The sequence below is a fragment of the Vipera berus genome, assembly GCF_964194415.1.
Source record: "Vipera berus genome assembly, chromosome: 1".
Classification (NCBI taxonomy): Eukaryota; Metazoa; Chordata; class Lepidosauria; order Squamata; family Viperidae; genus Vipera; species Vipera berus.
The window spans coordinates 73,960,782-73,984,878 of NC_138202.1; the positions used below are offsets into that span (position 1 = coordinate 73,960,782).

At 37.4% G+C, this 24,097-nt stretch overlaps 1 protein-coding gene across 5 annotated transcripts in view; it reads right to left on the reverse strand.

The window, feature by feature from the left end:
* Nucleotides 1–84: 84 nt before the first annotated feature.
* The window catches only part of ZFYVE26 (zinc finger FYVE-type containing 26), a 61,374-nt gene continuing 37,361 nt past the window's right edge, over nt 85–24,097 (reverse strand). For 4 of the 5 annotated variants that reach the window (XM_081342618.1, XM_081342617.1, XM_081342615.1 and 1 more), the window contains 19 exons: nt 23,069–23,191; nt 22,037–22,213; nt 20,962–21,208; nt 19,445–19,543; nt 17,477–17,634; nt 17,100–17,269; nt 15,766–15,794; nt 14,877–15,013; nt 13,758–13,978; nt 12,880–13,027; nt 11,012–11,221; nt 9,868–10,086; nt 8,194–8,391; nt 7,144–7,346; nt 6,769–6,910; nt 6,397–6,456; nt 5,509–5,691; nt 4,976–5,020; nt 85–1,734 (listed from right to left, as the gene is read on the reverse strand). In XM_081342618.1, the coding sequence (XP_081198744.1) occupies nt 1,525–1,734; nt 4,976–5,020; nt 5,509–5,691; nt 6,397–6,456; nt 6,769–6,910; nt 7,144–7,346; nt 8,194–8,391; nt 9,868–10,086; nt 11,012–11,221; nt 12,880–13,027; nt 13,758–13,978; nt 14,877–15,013; nt 15,766–15,794; nt 17,100–17,269; nt 17,477–17,634; nt 19,445–19,543; nt 20,962–21,208; nt 22,037–22,213; nt 23,069–23,191 (2,979 nt within the window). In that variant the 3' untranslated portion in view covers nt 85–1,524. The remainder of the gene's footprint in view (nt 1,735–4,975; nt 5,021–5,508; nt 5,692–6,396; nt 6,457–6,768; nt 6,911–7,143; nt 7,347–8,193; nt 8,392–9,867; nt 10,087–11,011; nt 11,222–12,879; nt 13,028–13,757; nt 13,979–14,876; nt 15,014–15,765; nt 15,795–17,099; nt 17,270–17,476; nt 17,635–19,444; nt 19,544–20,961; nt 21,209–22,036; nt 22,214–23,068; nt 23,192–24,097) is intronic. The other variant, XM_081342619.1, reaches the window with a different exon arrangement.

Genomic DNA, 24,097 nt, shown 5'->3' on the forward strand with positions numbered 1-24,097 from the left:
TTTTGGTGACTTGGTTTCTTTCATTTGTTGAAATTTGTTTGTGGCTACATATTTAATAAAAAATGATATTACAGATCAAAACACTAACTTGCCCAAATTCTTTATTTTCTCAATGAGAGTTTAACACTTTTTTGTTCATTGGAAGTTTATAATTTCTCCATCGCAGTTTAGTACAGGATAGTTCACAGGACAGGTTTTGCTGGTGAGAAAGGGATCCTTTAAAAAATCCTAAAGAATCCAAGTAACTAACAATATAAAGTGCATAAAATGCAGTGCAAAGAGTGGACCCAACAATCACCTCAGTTTCCTCTCTCACACAAGTCGTTCCTTTCTTCCCTTTGGAAGGTATCGGTGAGAAGAGCTTGGAGATGAAAGTACAAGGCATGTTTCATACCCAGCTCAATAGGCAGTATAGCTTAACACAGAGGGAATAATGAATCCTGTTTTTTTCTTGCTTCTGGAAGAAGTAATCAAAGTCACAGAAAGCCCAGTCAGACTATCTCCTGGGACTCATGGCAGTTGAGCTCAATAGACAGCAAAAGCAGATATTATAACTCTTAGATTCCTAATAGGATAATCCCCAAGATCCAAAAGATAGAAGCTAAATATAGCCCTCCCCAGTTACATAACCTCAAAGTTATTTCTGGCTGCCAAATCCAATGAATTAAGGATTACTACACTTGAAGGTGTGAAATATGGCTGTTGTTTCCCTGGAAAGGGTAGCTTAGACCGTTTGCTGAAATTAGTGGGAACGGATGATGTTCATCTACTTTTTTAAAAAAAAAAAAAACCTCAAAGATAAAACCATCCTGAATAATATCTTACAACCAATACAATTTTGATAACAGTTTGAATTTTTCAACTTAAAAATGTCATCAATTACAGTCATATCCTCTTATACAGATCATGCTGTGGTCTCGCTGTTTTCTATATTATGTGACTGAAAGGACAGTGAGAACTTCAGAACTGTTTTGGGGAAGGTGGCAAATACGGGTACAGGTTCCAAGTGGGAACTACTGTTCAAGTTCATCCATTTGTTCCTCCATTTTCTGTGTTAACTGGTTGTTTTCTTGCCTCAGACAGTAACAGGTGTAGGCTTACAGGCCTGTTATCTCTTATGCAATAGAACACCGTACCCATCTCAAAATGCTACTTGGTTTCTTTATTGATTAGGCTGTAGCTTTGCAGTGTCGGGAATCACAAGCTGTTATTAAACTCTTTGTTGATGTGGGATTTGCATTAATAAAATAGTGTCTAATGGAGAGATATCTCAATGATCATAAAGTAAAAACACAGCTGAAGCAGCACTGAAAATATGAAGCATGTAAAGAATAACCCCCCTGAAGTAGAGGTAGTTAGTTGTCACTGCATCATGACTGGCACTTTAAGGAAGTTGATTATTTTTTCCCCCCTTTTGAATAAAGGCATTCAAGCAGCTTCTTTCCAGTTTGCAGCCATAACTGACTCTAGCACAATGTGACATTTTCCCTCTCTAGAAACAAACACCTCAACAAATTCTGGGAATCATTTCCTGGAATTTTGGGTAAGCCAGCTTCTTGGCTTAGTGTGATGTACTGAAAGCCACTGGGTGCAGATGGCCTGCACTACATGATCCCCACCATCCTCTGCCATTTGCCGTATGTGTTGAACCAACTGCACAGCTCTTATGTTTTCTTGTTTTACTGAGATAAGGTAGGCAGAACGTAGTTTATGGCATTTCAAGTATGCCTGAATCTGAAACAGAAAGAAAAATAATGAGGCTTGAAATTTTATAAGAAGGATGCATCAGTTTTCCTTCACTTTCTAATGTAGCTCTGATACAGACTTTAACCTAAGTGGAGAATCTGTAGAAGACTGAGAGGTGTGATATAAAGGCTGCACCAGGAAGTAAGTATCAACAAGGCCCTTTGCACACAGAATTACTGGAAGAATTTACTTTTGGGATTGCTGCGAAAAGATACTTGCTTGTTTTCTGCAAGTCAGCAGAGCCTATATATAAAGTTTGAAACAATGCATGCATTTAGAACGATGATAGAGTTGCTTTGTAGGCCAGGCACTGGAATGTATTACAAAAGACTTGTATGTTTGGCTTATTAAAATAACTTGCCAAACAAATAAATTTCTGCCTAGACTTTTTTTTTAAAAAAATCTCATCTTGTTCCTTATATAATCATTCTTCTATAATCATGTTTCTCAACAAAAAAACGCCAAAATTAAATAATTTAAAAGTAATATCTATTCCATAGAGCTTCTACTATAAAAAGCAAATGTTTCAGTTGTAAGCTTCTCTAAAAATAATAGTCCATTGCCATGGGAATTTATGTGAATTAGAAAACACAATGGTTTATTCACCAAGAGAAGAGACAAAGAATCATTGTGTGGAATAACAAATGGCCCAGAGTGCACATAATGTTTGTTTATCATTATAAATGATACATACGGCTATCAGTCTAAATATTTATGTCCCAAATTCTACATGAGCCTCCTGGGTTTAACTTTGTGGGATTCTTGTCACTGCTGGTAAAGACAGGGAAAATGGCATCTTCAAAAACTGCTTGAACAATTCAGAATGCCATATAGACCTTTCATCTTCTGGATTTTCCTGTTGTACAATTTCAGATTGTACCAGGCTGAATGATTAAAGTCTTCATGTGAGTGCACACCTTGATTTATTAGTACCCATGCTCACTGATTTTATGTTATTTCAGTTCCTACCACTTAGTGAGTCAAGATCTGAAATTAAAATAAAACAGAATGATTATAGACTGAGAGCTTTTGCTGATGACTTGGTTGTAACAATATCCCAACCGTTACAGTCGGTTATAGACTTGATGGAAATTATAACTCAGTATGGTAAGGTTTCTGGGTTTAAGGTGAATAGTAATAAGACTAAGATATTATCTAAGAACTTATCTATGAGTGAAAGGGATATGTTATCTAAATTAACAGGTTTTGAAATAGTGAAGAAGGTTAAATATCTAGGAGTATATATTGCAGCCTCAAATGTAAAATTGTATAAGAATTATTATGAAACACTATGGTTGAAGGTACAAAGGGACTTAAATAATTGGAAAAAATTACAATTATCATTACTGGGAAGAATTGCAGTTGTTAAAATGAATGTTCTACCAAAGTTTCTCTTTTTGTTTCAAATGATACCTATATTGAAAAAGGATGCCAACCTTGATCAATGGCAGAAGGGTATTAACAAATTTATCTGGGCGGGGGAAAAACCAAGAGTTAAATTTAAGATTTTACAAGATGCCAGGGAAAGAGGGGGACTCAAGGCGCCGAATTTGAAATTGTACTATGATGCGGTTGCCTTGACCTGGGTTAGTGATTGGCTTAATTTAACTAACAAGAGAATACTTCATCTTGAGGGATGGGATTTGGTATATGGATGGCATGCATATTTGCTTTACGATAAGAAGGTGGACAGGGCTTTTAAATCCCATATTCTTAGAAGTGCTTTATTGCGTGTCTGGAAAAAGTATTATTATAAGTTAAATTATAAAATACCGATTTGGGGAATTCCTGGACACGCGATAGAGGGCGTATCTATGGGAGTGAGTATGGATATGGTTTCTTATAAGGAACTACTTAGATTGCAAGGGAATGATTGGCAACTTAAACCATTAGAGGAGTTAAGACAAGAAAACATAAGTTACTCTTGGTTTCAATATACCCAATTGAAAGCTAGGTGGAAGTCAGATCAAAAGGTTGGCATCACAATTACAGATCAAAATTTAGTAAAGCAAATTAGAGATTTAAATTGTGCACATATAAAGAGGATATATAATGCTTTAATTGAATTGGATTCGGAAATGGAACTGGTTAAAGATTGCATGATAAAGTGGGCACAAAATATTCAGGAACCAATTTCGTTGGACACCTGGGAGATAATTTGGGTCAGAAATGTTAAATTTACTCAGGCTCAAAATTTAAGAGAAAATTTTTATAAAATGTTGTATAGATGGCATCTGGATCCCAAGAAGTTGTCCAACATGTATCCTAATTTACAGTCTAAATGTTGAAGATGTGGTAGTTTAGAAGCTACCTATTTTCACATGTGGTGGACTTGTAGAAATATAAAAGCTTTTTGGATTAAAATTTGGTGGAACATTCAAAAGATTTTTAAGAGAAAGATAAAGTTTTCTCCGCAATTGTTTTTATTGGGTATTGTTGTAGATTGTGATGTTAAAGAAACTAACTTGATGTTGAACATGATAACAGCAGCACGGTTACTGGTGGGACAATACTGGAAGAAGGATAGTTTGCCCACTATAGAAGAATGGGTGTTTAAAGTTTCGAATCTTGCAGAAATGTCTAAGATTTCTGCTTATTTGAAAGATATATTTCAGTTTGGAGGAGATGGATAAATTATATTCAGAACAAATATGGGACTAAAAAGTTCCATTTAGCTTATGAGTAGATTTTAGTGGGATATTGTTATTGGTACGTTGTTTGTAGTTATGTTAAAGGGGAGTTAAAGCACATTATGAATTTGGTTAATTGTATATTATGCATAATCTTTATTTAGAATATGATTATTGTAACTATAATCCTGTATTTAGCTCTGGGAAGTGGGAGGGGGAGTGGGTGGGTTTGGGGTGGGAGGGATTTGGGGATATATTGTAAAATTTTGTTTTTGTAAAACTCTTTAATAATAATAATAAAAAAAGATCTGAAATTCAGATAGGGCAGAAATACATATTTGCATCCCTTAACCCTTTATATATTCTGGAAATGCATCAGAAGAGCTCATTTCAAAGTAGTTTTCTATTAATACACATCGTGTTCAATCTTAGTAAAGAATTATCAGTAACCATATTCATACGCTTGTTGAATACGATAGTCCTAGAACAACAGTAGATAAAAGATTGTATCCACCAGAATGAATGAGCAAATACACCATATACATAAATATTTCCCAAAATTACGATATCCAGGAAAAAAAATTCTTTATTTTACTCACTTTGTTTTCATCACTGTCCATATCCTGGATCAAATTATCCAACTCCTATATCCGAGCAAGAAAAATAAAAATGGTAGAAAGATCATGAGATGAACTGTTAAACATTGTTTACACTGTTATGGTTGCCTATACTTGCCCCTATAGAATGCTTTCAATTATTCAGAGAATCAAGGAAGCAATTATAAACAAAGTCCTACCCACTGAAAAAAGATACAGTAAGCAGCTATTTCATTAGCTTTTACTGAATTATATGACTTAATTATGAGACTTAAGGGATGCCCACAGTCGTGGCATAAACATATACCCAACCCCTTTCCAAAATGAAGACATCCTAATTATCCTCATTTAAGCACTAGATGAGGTACTTGGGTATCCCATTAGCAAATTATAAATTTAAGACTACAAAGATGGCATAACTCATTCATTGGCTATGAAAGAATCACTAGCAAAGTGGGACTTATGGTTGGCTTTCTAAATATTCAATTTAGGAGAAAGAAAAAATATAACCGTGTCTTAAAATAAGGCTAAGTTACCTCCGCAGGGATAGAATCAAACTCATCCAAGCAACTGAGGATGACATTGTCACCATCATTTTTATCTGCAGCTCCAGATTCCTTGATACATTTAATGAGCTGCCTGATCTCACTGTAGCTCTGCTGCTTCACCAGCTGCCTAGCCACTTTATTGTATATAGCAGCAACATCCAGCTGGAAGTCCTAAGAAGGTGGACAAAATAAGTATTATTTGAGAAAGACGATATACTGTATGTATAAATAAATTAGTTGATGTGTCAATCATTAAAACAAATAAAAACAAAGAATGATTTGGTTAACTTTTCTATACTTTATTTACAAAAGACACTTGTTAAAGTTTTGAAGTGTTTTCTGAGAAGGATAAAGGAAAAGAAATCAAGTTTGAGGACTTATTGGAAGGGATTAAAAACCAAGTTAAAAGTAAAGAGAAGAAATATAAAATTGGTTTATTTGAATAGCTATGTGGTTATTATCCCTGATAACCCCTAATGGACTTTTGTTGATCAGGAATGAATGATGAGGTTTTAAGAGTTAAGAGATGAGATATGAAGAGAAGAGAGCTTGTGTTGTATTTTAAGAGAATGTGATAGGACAGATTATACTTGTGACAAAGAGGGAAGCTACTTCTTTATATATTTTTCTTTTCCATTTTTTTCATTTCATTTTCTGCACTTTTTAATTTTTCTTTGTAACTCATAAATATTTTTATTTTGTATTAGTTTTTATCTTTTCAACTGTAATCTTTAATAAAAGTATTATTAAAAATTCAAATAAATATCTAGAATTACATAAAAATAATCTGAAATAATGCAGTGGTTTGCTTCAACTTATTTCAATGTCATGTGTAAAGAGTCAATGTTAGATATAAAGCTTCTTCATTCAATATACCTGCAGTATTCTAAATGCAATCCCAAATCCCTCTTCAATGTTTTTGCCTTCCAACATGACCTGGAAAAAAATTGCAGCAGCAGGAAAAAAAAAAGAAAATGAAAAATTGAATGACATTCAAAGCCCCAGTGATAACGTGTTCTATTTTTTTCTGGATTTCAGCCCTAGAACTGCTAGGTTAAAACTCCAATGAAATACTGCTTCTCTGAGTCGTTGTTAATTCTTTCAAATCAAGATTCATAATGAAAATGGTATGTGACTTTTTTGGGTTAACTTGTATAAACAATCTATATGTTTTTGGTGTAGAATTCGCCAATCTCTGTTCAGTATTCCATTTCAACCACACTAATAAATTTAAGTGGTACTCCATACCTTGCAAGCAACCTCAATCTTCATTTGATTGTTTCCAAACAGGGTAGGCACAGGTAAATCACCTATAGATAAAGATCCTGACTTTTCACAACGATGGAGGAATTTTGTTACTTCCATCTGAAGCTCAACTGTACTGATGTGCCTAATTTAGGGAAAATATGTTTCAGTGGATATTCTAATGAATAAATCCAAAGGAGAAATTTTAGATGAAATTCAAAACATGAATTAGAAACCTTCATTAAAGTTAGCCTTTCAGGTATGTCTGTGTGCTCTCACAGAAAAGTCCTGAATTATATCTTACTGCATTATTACTAAATAGTTTAATAACAAATGGTTGACTGATAAAAATGTTGTCCAACATTGTTTTGTTAATACCTTGATACATCAGGAGCAGACATTTTCTTGCGAAAAGAGCATGCAATTTTTTTTCTTCCTGAACTCCTAGAAACTTCTTGAAGGTAAACTTTAAGATGGTCTTTGACCTTTAAGAGCCATTTTTGCCTTTCTTTCAACTCAGTATAAGACTTTGCCTTGTCTGTGAAAAATCTAATGCAGGTCATAGCAGCACGAACTTGATCCTGGAAAACAGATGGGCTTCAGAACACAAATGAAGCTTTCAAATTATATTATCCGGTCAGTGAGATGACATTTGGGCTATATATTAAAAAACAGGTTCTGGACTGGTTTTAAGTTTAGGGAGCCACTGCTTAACAGATTTTACTATACATTAGAATATCTGCTCAGAAAACTGTACATAGATACTTCATGCAATCCCGTCTCCACTGTAAATACTAAGAAGGAGGAAAGTGATACACAGAACTCTTTGTAACTCATTCATGACATTGTTTATCTTTTTGTCCATTCCAAAAAAATCTAAAGAGGAAAAATTCTAGAAGATGCTCAAAAGGAAGCCTCATTTAACTTTTGTCTTTTTAAATTCAGAGAATCCTCAGATATACAGGAATATGCATATATGAACTTACGGCATAAGTCCACCATTCATAAATATCTTCTCCACACATTAAATATTTCTGAGGCCATGAGACAACTTAGCCTTTAAATTGTTCATCTGCAGCAGTTTTTTTCCCAACCTGAGGTAACCCCATCATCCACAGTATTTTTTTTTACTGGGAATAGCTTTGAAAAATCCTTCCAAATAAACAAAAGTATACATTCTTAAAAAAGTAATATAAAATCTCCATTTTGTACAAAAGAACAGTCCTGTGAGGTGGATTAGGCTGAGGTAGACTGTCTTAAAGTCACCTAATTGGCTTTCATACATACAGGTGACCTACTCTTCCGGTCTCCTGGTTGCTAGGCCAGCACCTAATTACTATAACTAACTGGCTAAGTGCTTAATTTTTTAAAATAAAATTTTAAGTAATTTTTGCAAAGTTTGTTATAGGAAGAAATTTCAATTCTTACCTTCATAAACTGCTGCACTTCATACAAGATATGGTAATAATTCTTTTTCTGCAAGTGTTTGCAGGCTGCAATGAGATAGACACCCCAGCTCTCTAGTCCTGGATCTATGGTTTCCAGCAAGTTCTCCAACATGTGAAGTTTTCCACTTTTATAACTTGGGATAAAGATGCCTTCAATGAATACATCTGGTGGACTTTCCTTAAACAGTAAAAAAAAAACCCAAACCATTAAATCATCTATGCCATTACTCTGAGGAGAAAAGCTTACATGGGTCAGAATGTTGTTAGTTACATACTGTTCATAAACAGAACTCCATTTTTTTCACTATCAAAATGTTTTTTATGTGAAAGTGAGCACAGCCACTGCTGAAACACTCCCAATTCAACATAATCTTACATTTCAATCAATGAGTAAGTGTAATCCCAGGATACCTGCTGAGCATTAAGTAGGAGAAGCCTAAAAGAAGCAAGCTGAACAAAACCTTCTCCTGGTTTCTGTGAAGTTTCTGAAGAGTCTGCAGTTCTAACAGTGAGAAATAAAACTTCTCAGGCGATATGTCTCTTAGCACCTCTATTTCTTTTGTTATCTATTATGTATCTGCTTATAGCTAGAGCCGCCCTTTAGAAGGAGAGACGTTTTTATGAAGTAATGGGTTCTCTCTAAGGTAGAAACCAATTGCAGGGTTTCTTCCTAGATAATGACAACAAGATAACAAGATTCTCTGTTCTATATTTATTGTCAGCTTTTTTAGATAGAGTAGACCAATCAATCAATCAATCAAATAGGAAACACAGGAAAGCTAAAAATACTTTTATCGAGCTTGGCTATATCAACTTGCAAGTCAGATTCTTGTGGAACATCTCCTGCTTAATAGTTTGGTGACTTAGGTATCTGCTTCAGCTGCATTCAAAGGTTATCTCACTGTGCACTTGAAGAAGGGTTTAGCTTCTTTTGCCTAAGCCTTGAGGATGTCATAAAAACATATAACTCATTGGGGAAGATTTCCAAGATTCAACAGCAACAAACTAAATAAATAAGTTTCATCCTTCTAATATTATTTTTCATTCTATTCTCCAACACACTTTAACAGCTGGATTAGAGAAATAACAACAGGTAATAAAATCAGCACTAAGGGAAAGGACAGCTCTTACCAACTAGTTTCTTAATTCAAAATACTCTTTTAGACGAGCTTTTCTGAGATCGTCCAAGAATTTAAATTTATATGTGCGTGTGATTCCTGAATTATATCTAAACACACGGGTTTTAGTTCAAGGAAAAGTGGTATCACCCAAAGAACTCTTTTATACCAATGAAAATTTGGGCAAACAAAAAGTTTGATTAAAACACACATTTTTTGTTATTTTTATTTATTTTCAGTTTTGTTGTCATTTAGACTGGTGTTTTAACAGAGTATGCTTAAATTGTTTAAGGATAACTGTAATTTTCAAGAGGTAATTTGATTTGAGTATAAGTTCAATAAATGAATAAATAAACACTTGATGGACTTGTTTCCCCCTCTCCCATTCCCACGGGTCATTCTCTAAGAAAATTGCAAGGTTTAACAAAAACAAGTTTATAACCAATGAGATTATGAAACATGTTCTGGTCAACTTACAGACATGGATTTGTTTTCTAAGTCTTTAACCAGATTCAAGTAGAATGCAGTTTTCCTACCTTGTTTAACAAATGCAGCAGAGCTTCCCGCATACAATCATGCCTCATATAAAAACTAATGATTGCTAGATTGGTGCCATAATTGTGCAAATAAAAAAGACATTCTTGATAATAGCTGTTGTGTTGCATCTTCCCCTCTGGCGTCATCTCTAGAGAGAGGCTTCGTGTCCTCAGCGTTGCTTCCAGTTCTCTCAGAGTGGCAAAATAGTCATCATCTTGCTATTAAGCGAGAGAATCAGAGGTCACAGGTTGAACTCAGAATATTTATTGACAGAAAACTCAAAGCATTTTTCTCCTTGAGGAAATGGGCCAGGTTCCCTACAACTGCTATGAACCACCCACCCCCCAAACCCAGAGATCTGAAACTCTTTGTGAAGCAGAGCAGAAACTTCATGAGAAAAAGTGGTAGGAAGTAACTTTCTCATTCCCAAATCTCCCTGAATGGGAGATTTCTAGTTATTTTTTCTTAGGCAGGAAATCTGTCATATTTTGACAAACTGGCAGGTTTTAGTAATGAGCCATGCCTTGTTTTTATATTTAACTGGACATTTTTACTGTAATTAAAGGTAAAGGTAAAGGTTCCCCCGCACATGCGTGCTAGTCGTTTCCGACTCTAGGGGCCGGTGCTCATCTCCGTTTCAAAGCCGAAGAGCCAGCGCTTGTCCGAGGACGTCTCCATGGTCATGTGGCCGGCATGACTAGACGCCAAAGGCGCACGGAACGCTGTTACCTTCCCACCGTAGTGGTCCCTATTTTTCTACTTGCATTTTTACGTGCTTTCGAACTGCTAGGTTGGCAGAAGCTGGGACGAGTAACAGGCGCTCACTCTGTTACGCGGCACTCGGGATTCGACCCGCCAAACTGCCGACCTTCCGATCGACAAGCTCAGCGTCCTAACCCACTGAGCCACCGCGTCCCTTTACCTTTACCTTTACCTTTACTGTAATTAACAACTGATTAATCTGCTATACAGCTGATTAAAGCAAACATCCCAAGACAATTATTAAATTTTTATAACAGTCTTCCTCACATAGCTCATAGAAACACGCAGAAACAGTTGTTGTCTTGCCTTTTATCTTAACAACCTAATGAAGGCTGGATATTCAATGCTGCCCCTATCCCCTTAACAGGAGTACAACCTCACCACTGAAAGAATGGGTTTCACTGTGGTTTCTAAATACTGAAGTACTTCCTGGACCAGACGGGAACCCAGACTGAGCTGATTCAAGTCAAGAGGTGATTTTAAGCATCGACTGAACTTTTCTTTGGCAGCAGTCAGATTTCCAGCTTTAAGGCAAGCCATGCCCCATGCATGCCATGCTCCACCTGGGTCCAGACCAGTCTTGGTAGAAACCTAAAAACCAGGTTACCAAAAAGAAGATAATATATATATATTTTATTCTTACTATGGTTAAGTTTTTAAAAAAAAATGTAGACCAAGACAACTATAATAGCATTTCATAAGCACTGTCCATATATATCAGAAGTTTATACTTTTATTTATTTATTTTATTTATTTTATTACATTTATATACCGCCCTTTCCCGGAGGACTCAGGGCGGTTTACAGGGTAATTAAAAACCAAAAATACAAAAGTTAAAAACCAAGTTTAAAAAAGATTAAATTTATCCCTGTATAAATAAAACCCCAATTAAAATAAATTAATCCTCAGCCTGGGCCAGAGAGCTCGAAGAGCCAGGTCTTCAGGCCCCGGCGGAATGAACGGAGGTCGGGGGCAGTCCTCAGCTCCACTGGCAGCTGGTTCCAAAGGGCAGGCGCCCCCACTGAGAAGGCCCTATCCCTGGGTGTTACCCGCCGGCAATCTCTTACCGGTGGCACCCTGAGAAGACCCTCCCTGTGGGAGCGCACTGGACGAAGGGAACTTGATGCCGGCAGCAGGTGTTCCCTCAGATATCCCGGACCCAAGCCATGTAGGGCTTTATAGGTCATCACCAGCACCTTGAATTTCACCCGGAGGATGAAATTTTATGGAGAGAACAAAAACCTATTGATCAGCATTAGAGGTGCTTTTTGCCTAATAAAGGTTAGAAATATACAGTTTTCTGTAAAAAGAAAAAAAAACCACACTGAGAATTTCTGTTCAGAATATAAGGTTTACTTCTCACCCAAGAAGCATTTGTTTCATTGAACCGCTGATGGCAGAATACCCTTATTAAAAAAGTAAGTTTTTCAAGAGCATTAGGGCTAAGTCACAATTTATAGGAAAAGGACTGTAGCTTAGAGGCTGAGCGCATAGTAAAATCCCAAGTTCAAATTTTGGCATGATAAGGTAGAGGCAGGACAGCGTTCTGCAACAAGCTCCTAAAATTTCTGCCAATTAGTAAAAGAAAATACAAATTAGATGAACCACTAGTAAGATGAGAAACACAATTAATCATGACTGTCTGCATTATTAATAGTGGAAATCATACCACAGCCTTTTCCAGTTAGAATTAAGAGGACCCAGATTGGGAAAGGCTAGCCTAGAAAGTTAACTACTACTGGGATTGTAAAGTTTTCAGCTACTCAATTAAGTGAGTATAAATGATTATAAAGGAAGCTGATTAATAAATTATACCTGAATAGTAAGGAATAGCATGGTATCAGAAATTCAATCTTACAAAGTCTTTTCAAATATTGAGATTTTGGATAATTTTACAGTTTAAGATACATAGTTCACTCTTAGCAGGAAAGTGATATCTAATACACTTTACAATTTATAATGGGACAATAAATGTCTTAAAGGACGTACAGACCCAATTATTCCAAATAATATTTGATCAGTTAGTTGTATTAATCTATTTATTACTTTGTGGTAATAATTAGTTTTTCTTAATCTAGAATCAAAATCAAAACCTATTTCCAAGGCTGAAAACTTAATTCAAAATCCTTGACAGGAAAGAGAATGAAGTTAAAATTCTTTTCCATAGAGATGCCTTCCCACTAAGGATAGAAGTGTGTTAAGGAATCCATGGTCTATGCTTCACAATTACAGCGTTCCAACAGTGTTACCTCTACAGACAGTTGATAGTATTCTGCTTGCAAAAGTTGATTTCTTAGCCTACTAACTGCTGCAGGCTCTAATATCTGATCCAGAGATGGAACATGACGATAAGCAGCAGCTACTAAAATGTTCAACACATCCACCTTGCTGAGGTAACTGGTGTGGAAGAAAAAAGGGAAACAAATGAAAGGCATTTGATTCATTTCACTCAGTTTAGTTTTTGAAAGTTTCAATTGTACTTTAATTTCAAAAAGAAACTTGTAACTCAAAAGAGGCAATTTTTTTTCTTTCTCAGGCTATTTCCTGAAAACAGTTTATCCAGAGTAGCACACAATTAGGGCCTCACATCCTGATTTTATTCTTGCGAGAAGAAATCCCAGGTGCAACATTTTTTTTTCATATTGGCTAATTTTGAGGGAATATTTTTCTAAAGAGGCAGCTATCTTTGTTTGTTTTCGGTCCAGAAAACTAAATATTCAGATTTCTTCTTAAGACTAAATATAACAGGATCCATTTTATTATATGCATAGATGGTTCAGCTCTGTAGCTCTTCAACATAAATATGTGCTAAAATCAAAAGCCCAGGACAGATAATAGCAACTAAATTGGCTGAAAGTGAGCAAGTCAGTGTATTGTTTTGGTCTTTGTTCAAAAGTTTGCACAAATATATTCTGTCACATGGCAAAGCAGGTTTGGACGTTTTTAAAATATATAAGTCATAAACTCTGCACACAACACTTTAAATATAATAAAGAGTATAAAACATACAAGGGCATTATTTGTGGGACTGCTTGTGATTTCTCTTGCAAAAAAATCAACAAAAAGGTTAATTAGGAACAAATCATTGCAATGAAAAGATTTTTCAGGAGGCCTACTGAAATCTTACCTGTCACAAAGAGCTAACTCCTGGCTCCTCCCAGCTTTTACAAACATCATTTTGGCACTGAAAAGCAACTGTTTCATGATATCTATGAGGAGACCAGCATCCACCTCAGGGTTTGCCAGGCTTCGAGACAATTTGCAGCAATAGTCTATCAACTGCTGACCACAGGCAATGCTGTCAGAATGCAGTTTGAAGATGGCAATACACAAGGATGCACTAGGAGCCTGAATATTAGAGCAGAGAAAGAAATAAAGAAAAAAGTGTGACTCTCTCTGCTTGTGGATGAAGCCAAAAGAGCTCCATATAGATTAGGACTCAGTGATGGCGAACCTTTTAGAGACCGAATGCCCAAACTGCAACCCAAAACCCATTTATGTATCGTCGGGTGCCGGATGGACATGGCCCATTGGGTGGGTGTGGCCAATTGGCTGGGTCTGGCCCATTGAGTGGGCGTGGCCCATTGAGTGGGTGTGGCTGCGGTGGTAATGGCAGACTGGATGGGACTAAAAAGTTCAATCAATCAATTCCAACTTTGCGAGAGCTTTTTTCCCCCGCGAGAAGTTGAAATTGATTGATTGATTGAACCTTTTTTTTTGCACATGGCGGCAGAGGCCTAAAGCAAAAACGGTTTATAAAACCCAGCTGAAGGCCTAGGACTGGGGCGAAGGCACGGGTGCCCACAGAGAGGGCTCTGCATGCCACCTGTGGCACGCGTGCCATAGGTTTGCCACCACAAGGTTAGGTGGAACAAGTCATGAGACAAAGCCCAACACAGTAACAGAATATTCTCTACTTTAAAAGGCAAGGAAGTAATCATTTTGTACTCTAGATTCAGAGAGATGGGTCTTTTTGTCTATTGTCAATCATCCATCCACATATCTAGTTTACTCCCTCAGTCCAGATGGATCTGAAGACACTTTACAAAAAATAAAACATAATAAACCAATAATCAACAATATTCAACTATTCTGCAATGCAATAATCTAGAGATCTGGCAAATCCATTGTCCACTCCTTGAAAATTATCGTTTCAGTAATTTCCTAAAATCTCAGTAATGTCCCTTGTTCTTTTCTACCTTTCACAGGAGACCACAGGAAAAGCAATTTAGGAGAACTTACTTACCTGTTCATAAAAGAATTCACTGCGCACCATTTTATTGTCTTCTTCCATCAAAGAAAGCTGCCATTCAAATTCTGCTGGCTTTGGTATTTGTACCACTGCAGAGTAATCTGGGCATTCAATATCAGAAGATACAACTGCTATGAACAGGAAGAAAAAACACACTTTAAGACGAGCTCAGGTTAAGAAACCACATTCCACAAGCAGCTCGGCAATGTGGGGGAAGAATACACCTTGATAGGAAAGTAACTTGGCATACGGTATTTCTTTCCTTAAACATTAAACTTTTATATTTTTTCCACCTATTGTAATGGGCATATTTTTTTATTGCGTATTTCCAAAACTCCGATCCCCCGACAAACTCTGCCTTTAAAAAAATCTGAGTTTGACATGAGCGTTGTATTTTTCATGTTATTCCAGGAATAAAACACTAAAAGGGACATGATGGCTAAATTCCTAGCATTTTTTTTTACTTCATTACTGACTTTACTGATCTAGTGACAAAAATGCAACCTATTGCTATTTCTCTTGAGTTTATTCTGATGACATTTTCTTGCACTATTTTGTTACTAGCAGCATTGTTATTATAGCATTTATTTGGTTAGTGGTCTCTGTGTAAAAAGTATTTTTAGACTAAGGGAGGGATCTTTAACCAAGTGTAAATAATCATATCTCAGCTTTCTGACCTTGAAATATTTTTAGGAGGCAAGTAGTTTAAGTAATATTTTCATCCATTTTATTAGTCCTGCAGCAACATAGAGTAGGTTTACAATTCTATTACAAAGGGGTTGTTAAAATGCAACAAGGTTCTTTTTGCATCTTTTTTTTGTTACCTATGGGCAGGTACCAGAGAGAGATGTAGAATTATGAACATGTCCTTATGTGTTCTCACCTTCTTGATTTTGATCCTCTTCATTGGAACTATTAAAAAGAAAAGAAAGATGCTTCACATCCATTCTAATAAGTTTGGAACATTTATAAAATTTGAATCCCGCAATTAGTAGCTAATGAAATTAAATCACATGGTTTTTTTACATACTGATTCCTTCACTAAAGAAAACTCCTGGCAATTAAGACTATATAAAGCCCATGAACACAGCAGCTCTCCTGGGACCATCATAGCAATTGTTTGAAGATTATCCTCTAGTTCAGTGGCACCAGGGACCAGTTCCATGGAGAGAGGTTTTTCCACAGACCGGAGGGGGCATGGTTTCATATGCTGCCTCCATGCCACTGATAAGGCTTTATTTGCGCAGCCCAGTTTCTGGCATGTTGCACCCCAGTGCCTGTCCACAGACCGGGGGTTGGGGACCCCTGCTCTAGCTGTACAGTATGCACAACCACTAGAGCAGGGGTGTCAAACTGCCGGCCAGTGGGCCGGATGCATCATAGCGAAACTGCACCCACCCCATTGCAATGGCAAAAAAAGTCACCATATGTCGCGATATGTCAAGTGACGTTGCGAGTTTGACACCCCTGCACTAGAGAAACCAAATACATGTACCTCTTTTAATTGTTTGCATTGTCCTATTAATAGTTTCTACTTAAGTAGAAGGGGAAATGTCTGCAGGTTTGTTAACAGTAATCAACTAATTTCACACTATAATTCAATTTGCCTCAAGCTGAAGAACGACTGTATAGATGTTTAAGAGAATATTTGTACTGTCACTTTTTATTTTACGTCAGAAGGGGAGAGTACTGTAATATTTTTAGCACTGTTTTATGAATTAATCTTGTTAATTTGTGGTTTTGTGTCCATTCAGATTGTCTCAGAAAAGGCAAGACAAGATTTGTACATAAATAAATATATTCTGGGAAGAAGAGATCTCTTTTCATGATTCTAACATTCTATCAGTGGACGCATAAAAAAGCCTCTAAGATGTTCATTCTTCTTCTTTGCCAAGCTCTTAAACAATGCCCATTTTATTCATGAATTATCAGAACCAATATTCACAAATCAAACCAAAAACAAAGGAAAAATGTGAAGAGGTATGTTCCTGCACAAAATGTGGCCATTTTAAAAATTACAAAAAAGCTAATTTTCATAAACAACAATAAAAACAATATAGTTTTTTCCCCAAAAACCCGGTGCCTTATAAACTAAAGTCTGCAGAATCCCTTGACACTAGAGTCATCAGAAATTAGGGAATCTGCTATAAAACAGGTTCTCACACTGAGAACTATTATTTCAAAGAACAGAAAGATGTGAAAAAATTCTTTACACACATTTCTGAGTCATTGGATGAAGTTGTTGAATAATCCTTGTTGAAATAACTGTAGCACTGATCACACACACGAGCTGGGTTTTCCTTACAAGCTTCCACAACCATTCTCTTGGTAGAACAGGAACTGCACACCAGTCGCCCACAACGTCTGCAGTGATGCCTCCTATTAAACTGAGACATAAAAGAAGACATTTGAATGAGCAACAGCAGTCCTGCGGTTACAGTTTAATCCATATAAGAAATCTAATCTTGGGATCTTTTGTAAGCAGTGATCATTCTGACTGAAAAATGCTATATAAAGTTCTCCAAAGACATTAGATAAATATTTATTCGAGAGCTTTTGTTATACACTCGCACCCAGTTCTGAAGTTCAATTACCATTGTAAAGCGTTCTGTTTTGCAAACCATGCATGTGACTTCAGTGTCATCTGGGATCCACTGCTGTTTTGGTGGGGGCTTCTCTGGTGGCACAAAGTCCTGCGCAGAGGCAGCTTGCTGGAGATTTCTCTCTCTCGGGCTGGAAGCATGCGCTGTATCTAAAAGATACAGAAGAGGCAAACAAAAGCCAATGTAAAGTTGAATTGCTGCTATCATAAGGACCAGATAATGCATTGGCTGTTCTATTACAGAAGACATTGTACTTAAAAGAAATCTGTGCCCTATTACCAACAGAAAGAAGACTCAGCTCTCCAATCATATAAGATTGTCTTGCAGACAGTATATGCTCCATCAGGAAGGCACTGATATTTATTTGAATGGAAGAGTAGGTTTTCCTCCAAATCAATCTTTAAAATGTTTTTTAAAAAAACACAGGAAGTGTGACAATAGAAGCAAACTTTTTCTTCCCTAAACATTCCCTTTTGCAGAGTTTTACATTAAGGGGCAATTTGATTTGATTCATCTAGTTTTTAAGAAAAGGAAATGTACGTTTGCATACAGCCGCGCAAGTTGTGATGGGAGTCTCCCGATACTTCCGTGTAACGCCTCTTCTCCGCGAGCTGCATTGGCTTCCAGTTGCCCTCCGGGTGAGATTCAAGGTGCTGGTGATGACCTATAAAGCCCTAAATGGCATGGGCCCGGATTATTTTAGGGAGCACCTGCTGCCAGCATCAATTTCCCATCGTCCTGTGCGCTCCCATAGGGAGGGCCTCCTTAGGGTGCCGCCGTTCAGGGAGTGCCGGCGGGTGATCCCCAGAGGGAGGGCGTTCTCTGTGGGCACGCCTGCCCTATGTAATGATCTGCCTGTGGAACTCTGGACCGCCCCCGGCCTTTGTTCGTTTCGCCGGGACCTGAAAACCTGGTTTTTTGATCTATCTGGCCTGGACTGAGGGGTTTTAAGTTTTTAAACTTTGTTTTAATTTGTTGGGCTATTAATTAATTTAATTCATTTTAATTCTATTTCTATTTCAGCTTTTATATTGTCTTTTAAATTGTGCCCTGTAAACCGCCCTGAGTCCTTCGGGAATAGGGCGGTATATAAAACTAAATAAATAAATAAATACATACATACATAGAAAATTAGCATACTGGAAAACTTTTCTCTTTGTCTTCAACAAAATTTGAGAAACTGCAATATTAATTTGTCATCAAGGTTTTGCTTGGAAACAACCGAACTGATAACTGGAGAATTACATGTTAACATTTAAGTGAAAAGTACAGGCTTCCCAGAAAAACAAATATTTTTGTTGTTGTTGTAGTTATCTACTGCCTGGGAATATTAAGAAATTTACAAAGAGTTAGAAATTGTTCCAGATCAGTTAAAAGCTGCTGAGATTACATCATGAAAGAAAATGGACTTGCTTCCATTTGAATAGCAAAACTGAACAATTGCAATTGTCTATGGAGATTCTCAATTAGCCAGGTCATGGTTGACATTTGGGACAAACTACTGCAACATTAAATATAATGTTTTTACAAAAATCTGAACATCACTGCTTTTACCCCCAGATGGAGGCCTCAAAACCCTTCATAGGAAAATTGATAAGTAATAAGATTAACAGTTTTGTTATTATTACATTGCTGTTGCTTTATTGAATTTAAATACTTGCTGACTCCAGATCAATTCTGGGTGGCTCACAACATAGTAAGGTAAGATAACCATGCAGTAAAATGCAGAGAATAGAAAACAAGCTAGTGAACTCAAACAACATCGGAAAGAAATACAAATGTATCCACCAAGTGGCAATAAAAATCTTAACCCAAGGCCTGAGAGAACAGCCAGGTCCTTAAGGCCTTGGGATTACAGCACCAGATTGTATAAAAAGCTATATTTTTTTTCCTCTACAGTCCTAAAAGCAAAAAGAAAAAGAGAAAGAAAAGAGTTTGGGTGTTAAATCTTTCTCTCACCAGGAGAACTAGCTGGAAAATGCTCTGTTGACTCTGACTTAGTTAAGGTATCAGATTCAGATCCCCGACACAAGCTCTCTTGAATCAGAGTAAGAGAATCTAAGACAAAAAAGAAAATGCTGTTAAGCAATTTATATTTATCTGAAAAGATTAGATAAACTGATTCAACAAACAATTGCTCAAACTTGTTCAAAAGCTCATGTGACAGAAGTGACTAAAGATTTTGTACAGATTGCAGATAAATAAGATAAAATAACCTTGTCACTTTTTTCTGTGAACACATGGGCACACACTAAAAAACCAAATTCTGATAGAAGAAAATAAATATATAACCATACACATACATGCACACATACATATGATAAACACACACACACACGCATACATATGCATACACACACAAAAAAATTAATCAAATCTATGGTTTAGATCTGTCTCCAAGAAGTAATAATAATAAGATTGATATGTAGGGATTTCTATATACTTTTTAATGCATTGTTTCCTAAACATTCTTTAGTTTTAATTTATTTATTTTGGTTTTATAAATGCAGGCTGTGCTATTTAAGAAGCAATAACAGTTGTCACTTCTGCTGCAATAAAGGTAGCTGTTTCAAAGAATACGAGATAGAATAAGTATTAGTTTCTATATCAGGTCCCAGCACCTATTATAATTTTCTCAATTTTCAGAGTAGTTCAACTCCCCTAGTTCACATGCCTACTCAACTATCGTTGAGAGCTTTGTGTGATGAAGCCCGTTCTGCAAGGTTCTATGACAGTTAAGGAGCACGTAAACCAATTGTTTTCCCATACTAGTCACATCAAGTTCCCTTCGTCCAGTGCGCTACCACAGGGAGGGTCTTCTCAGGGTGCCTCCGGTAAGATTGCCGGCGGGTAATGCCCAGGGGGAGGGCCTTCTCAGTGGGTGCACCTGCCCTCTGGAACCAGCTGCCCGTGGAGCTGAGGACTGCCCCCAACCTCCGTTCATTCCGCCGGGACCTGAAGACCTGGCTCTTCGAGCTCTCTGGCCCAGGCTGAGAATTTTAATTTTAATTTTAATTTTAATTGGGGTTTCTACTCTTTCAGGGATTGTTATAATCTTTTTAATTGTTTTTAATTTTTGTATTTCTTGTTTTAATTCCCTGTAAACCGCCCTGAGTCCTTCGGGAAAGGGCGGTATACAAATCCAATTAAATAAATAAATAAATAAATAAATTATGAGGATTTTTATCTTTAGGATTAAAGTGGGAAAAATAATCTGGGTGAAGAGAAAAGTCTGACTTATTTAACTTTCTGCAATGGAAGGCAGAGAACAGCAATACTAATGAAACAGAAAACTTGGGGGGGAAAATGAACCATGAGTATGGAAAAAAACACAAATGTGGTTCTCTCTGTTTACTCTCTATACATTAACAGTTCTGAAAATAGACTGAAAAGCTATCTGTGGGTTTCCAGCGGTGCCATAAAGACTTGGTTTTTCCACCATCACTGATGATGGAAGATTTTCAAAACGTGATCACCTGATCTCTTCTCTTTTAGAGAAAATGGAAAGTCAAGAGCTTTTCCAGCATAGTTGGAGAGCAACGCGTCGATGTCTTCTGTGCTGAAGCCTATCTTCTGACCAACCAAGAGCTGGTGCAACATCTGCACAGCCACAGCTGCCCAGTCCACTTTCATGTTCATCAACAGCTGTTCCAGCATGAGCAGGGGCTTGCAGGAGAGGTGGGAATAGTTAGATCGGGAAGGCTCAGGAAGAGTCAGCAATACCTTGAAGAAGGAGAGAAAGTAATACAGTGTCTTGATTTGATTTGATTTGATTTATTATATTTATATGCCGCCCTTTTCCCTAAGGACTCAGGGCGGCTCACAACAATAAAAACTAAAAAAAGAACATGAAAATACAAAAAAAATAAAAAAGAATTAAACAGTAGGTATGTTCAATACATAGTAAAACCAAATTTAAAACCATAGTCAGTCCAGGCCCGATTGTTGAAACATCCATGTTTTCAGGTCACGGCAGAAGGCTCGAAGGTCGGGGGCCATCTGCAGCTCCGGGGGCAGTTCATTCCAGAGGGTTGGTGCACCCACAGAGAAGGCTCTCCCCCTGGGGTCGCAAGCTGGCATTGCCTGGCCGACAGAACCCTGAGGAGGCCGACTCTGTGGGAGCGAACCGGGCAATGGGAGGATGACAATGGCAGCAGGTGGTCTCACAAATACCCCAGGCCTAAGCCATGTAGGGCTTTAAAGGTAATTACTAGCACCTTGAATTGCACCCGGAGGACAACCAGAAGCCAATGAAGCTCGCACAGGAGTGGAGTAACATGGGAGTATCGAGGAACTCCCATAAGTACCCACGCGGCTGCATTTTGCACCAGCTGAAGCCTCCGGGTGTACTTCAAGGGCAGCCCCATGTAGAGAGCGTTACAGTAATCCAGGCGAGAAGTGACAAGGGCATGGGTGACCATGCATAGGGCATCTCGGTCCAAAAAGGGGCGCAACTGGCACACCAGGCGAACCCGTGCAAAGAACTTGCAACTCAAGGGTAGAGAACAACTGTTATACAGCAAGCTCTTGAAATTGTTTTCTGCTACTTACCTTGGATCCCACGTAAAGAGCTTGAATTTCATTCTGGCGCATAACTGTCAGGTGCTGGTTGAAGTATGTTGTGAGATAATCCGCAAGAAAATGAGAAGCTGCTAAGCTAGGATATGTATCAAGACACCGTTCACTTATGACAAACTGAATGTCTGGATCATCTATCCTTTGCAAGAGCTACAAAAAATATACACACATATACATGTGAAATAGATTTTAATGGACCATATCAAGACAATATATTGTGCTGCCTAGACAGATCTACCTTATCCATTTCTAAGACAATCACTTTTAAAAGTCTTACAAAGTTTGGGCAATAACTTCTGCCTTAATCAGTTTCCTCCACCATCTCACAACTACTTGAAGCAAATTCTTTCACCCTCCTGCATGCATACTATGACTAGTTCGTTAGAGTTATGCTGCAAAATCAAAATAGTTAATACACATTCAAATTGTTTCTTTGTAAAAATAACAATGTATATACAAAGAAAATCTAGCAAAATTGACTCATACACACACACACACACACACACACACAAATTAAATAAAACTTAAACTTAAACTTAACACACACACACACACAAATAGGTTATGGATTAAAACATATCTGTATCTATTACTACTTAATTGATACCACAATTCTCTCTAAGGACACATGCCAAAATAAGCATAGTAAAACTAAGGATAGTTATTGCCAATAACTGTTGTGACTGGTCATCAAGCATATTTCATTGCCCCAAACGCTTGCATTTCTCTCTGCTTGTAGCGTTACCAGTTCATAATCACTGTCATAAGCTTTTATCTCCGAGATTCATCGCTCTGAAAATTAGCTCAATATTTTGCTTTCCTAATGAAATATTTACAAATTGCTCAACGTCTTAGGGCAGCATAGCAGCAACCTCATCCTGCTCCATATCCAAAGTCAACATTTTGGCCTTTGAAGAAAAAAACAAAGCAGCACCCAATCTTAGAAGCGGATGCCCCTTTTTGGCACAAAAGGAAGAATCCTGGAATACCTGAGAGACCAGTTACCTGGAGAGCTTTTTCCATATCTCCCATTTCCAACAAATGAAGGAGGTGCTCCTGGTGAAGGCTGATCAAATGATCCCTTGGGATAGAATATAAGCGGCCCCATTCTTCACACAGTTCATAATCCTGCAATAAAAATAAAGAGCACTTAAAAGACTGGGGGCTAAAACATATAGGGAACGGTTGCTGGAATTGGGTATGTGTAGTTTAACGAAGAGAAGGGTGAGGGGTGACATGATAGCAGTGTTCCAATATCTCAGGGGCTGCCACAAAGAAGAGGGAGTCAAGCTATTCTCCAAAGCACCTTAAAGCAGTACAAGAAGCAACAGATGGAAACTAGTCAAGGAGAGAAGCAACCTAGAACTAAGGAGAAACTTCCTGACAGTTAGAACAACTAACCAGTGGAACAACCTGCCTCCAGAAGTGGTGAATGCTCCAACACTGGAAGTTTTTAAGAAGAGACTGGCCAGCCATTTGTCTGAAATGGTATAGGGTTTCCTGCCTGAGCAGGGGGTTGGACTAGATGACCTCCAAGGTCCCTTCCAACTTCTTCTTCTTCTTCTTCTTCTTCTTCTTCTTCTTCTTCTTCTTCTTCTTCTTCTTCTTCTTCTTCTTCTTCTTCTTCTTATTTTTATTATTATTATTATTATTATTATTATTATTATTATTATTATTATTATTATTTTAATTATTATTATTACTGTAATTTGAAAAGTGCAAAACCAAAAGTATTTGGCAAGGATATCCATTTATTCTGCAGATGGCCTTCCCCTATCCTTCGGTTGTACCTGATGGGACTTCCTGTTCCCAGACAGCATGCTGACCAACCCAACTGGAGTTAGAATGATGAATGCTCAGTGGGTTAGGAAGCTGAGCTTGTCAATCAGAAGGTCGGCAGTTTGGCGGGTCGAATCCCGAGTGCTGCGTAACAGCACTGTTACTCGTCCCAGCTTCTGCCAACCTAGCAGTTCGAAAGCACGTAAAAATGCAAGTAGAAAAATAGGGACCACTGCGGTGGGAAGGTAACAGCGT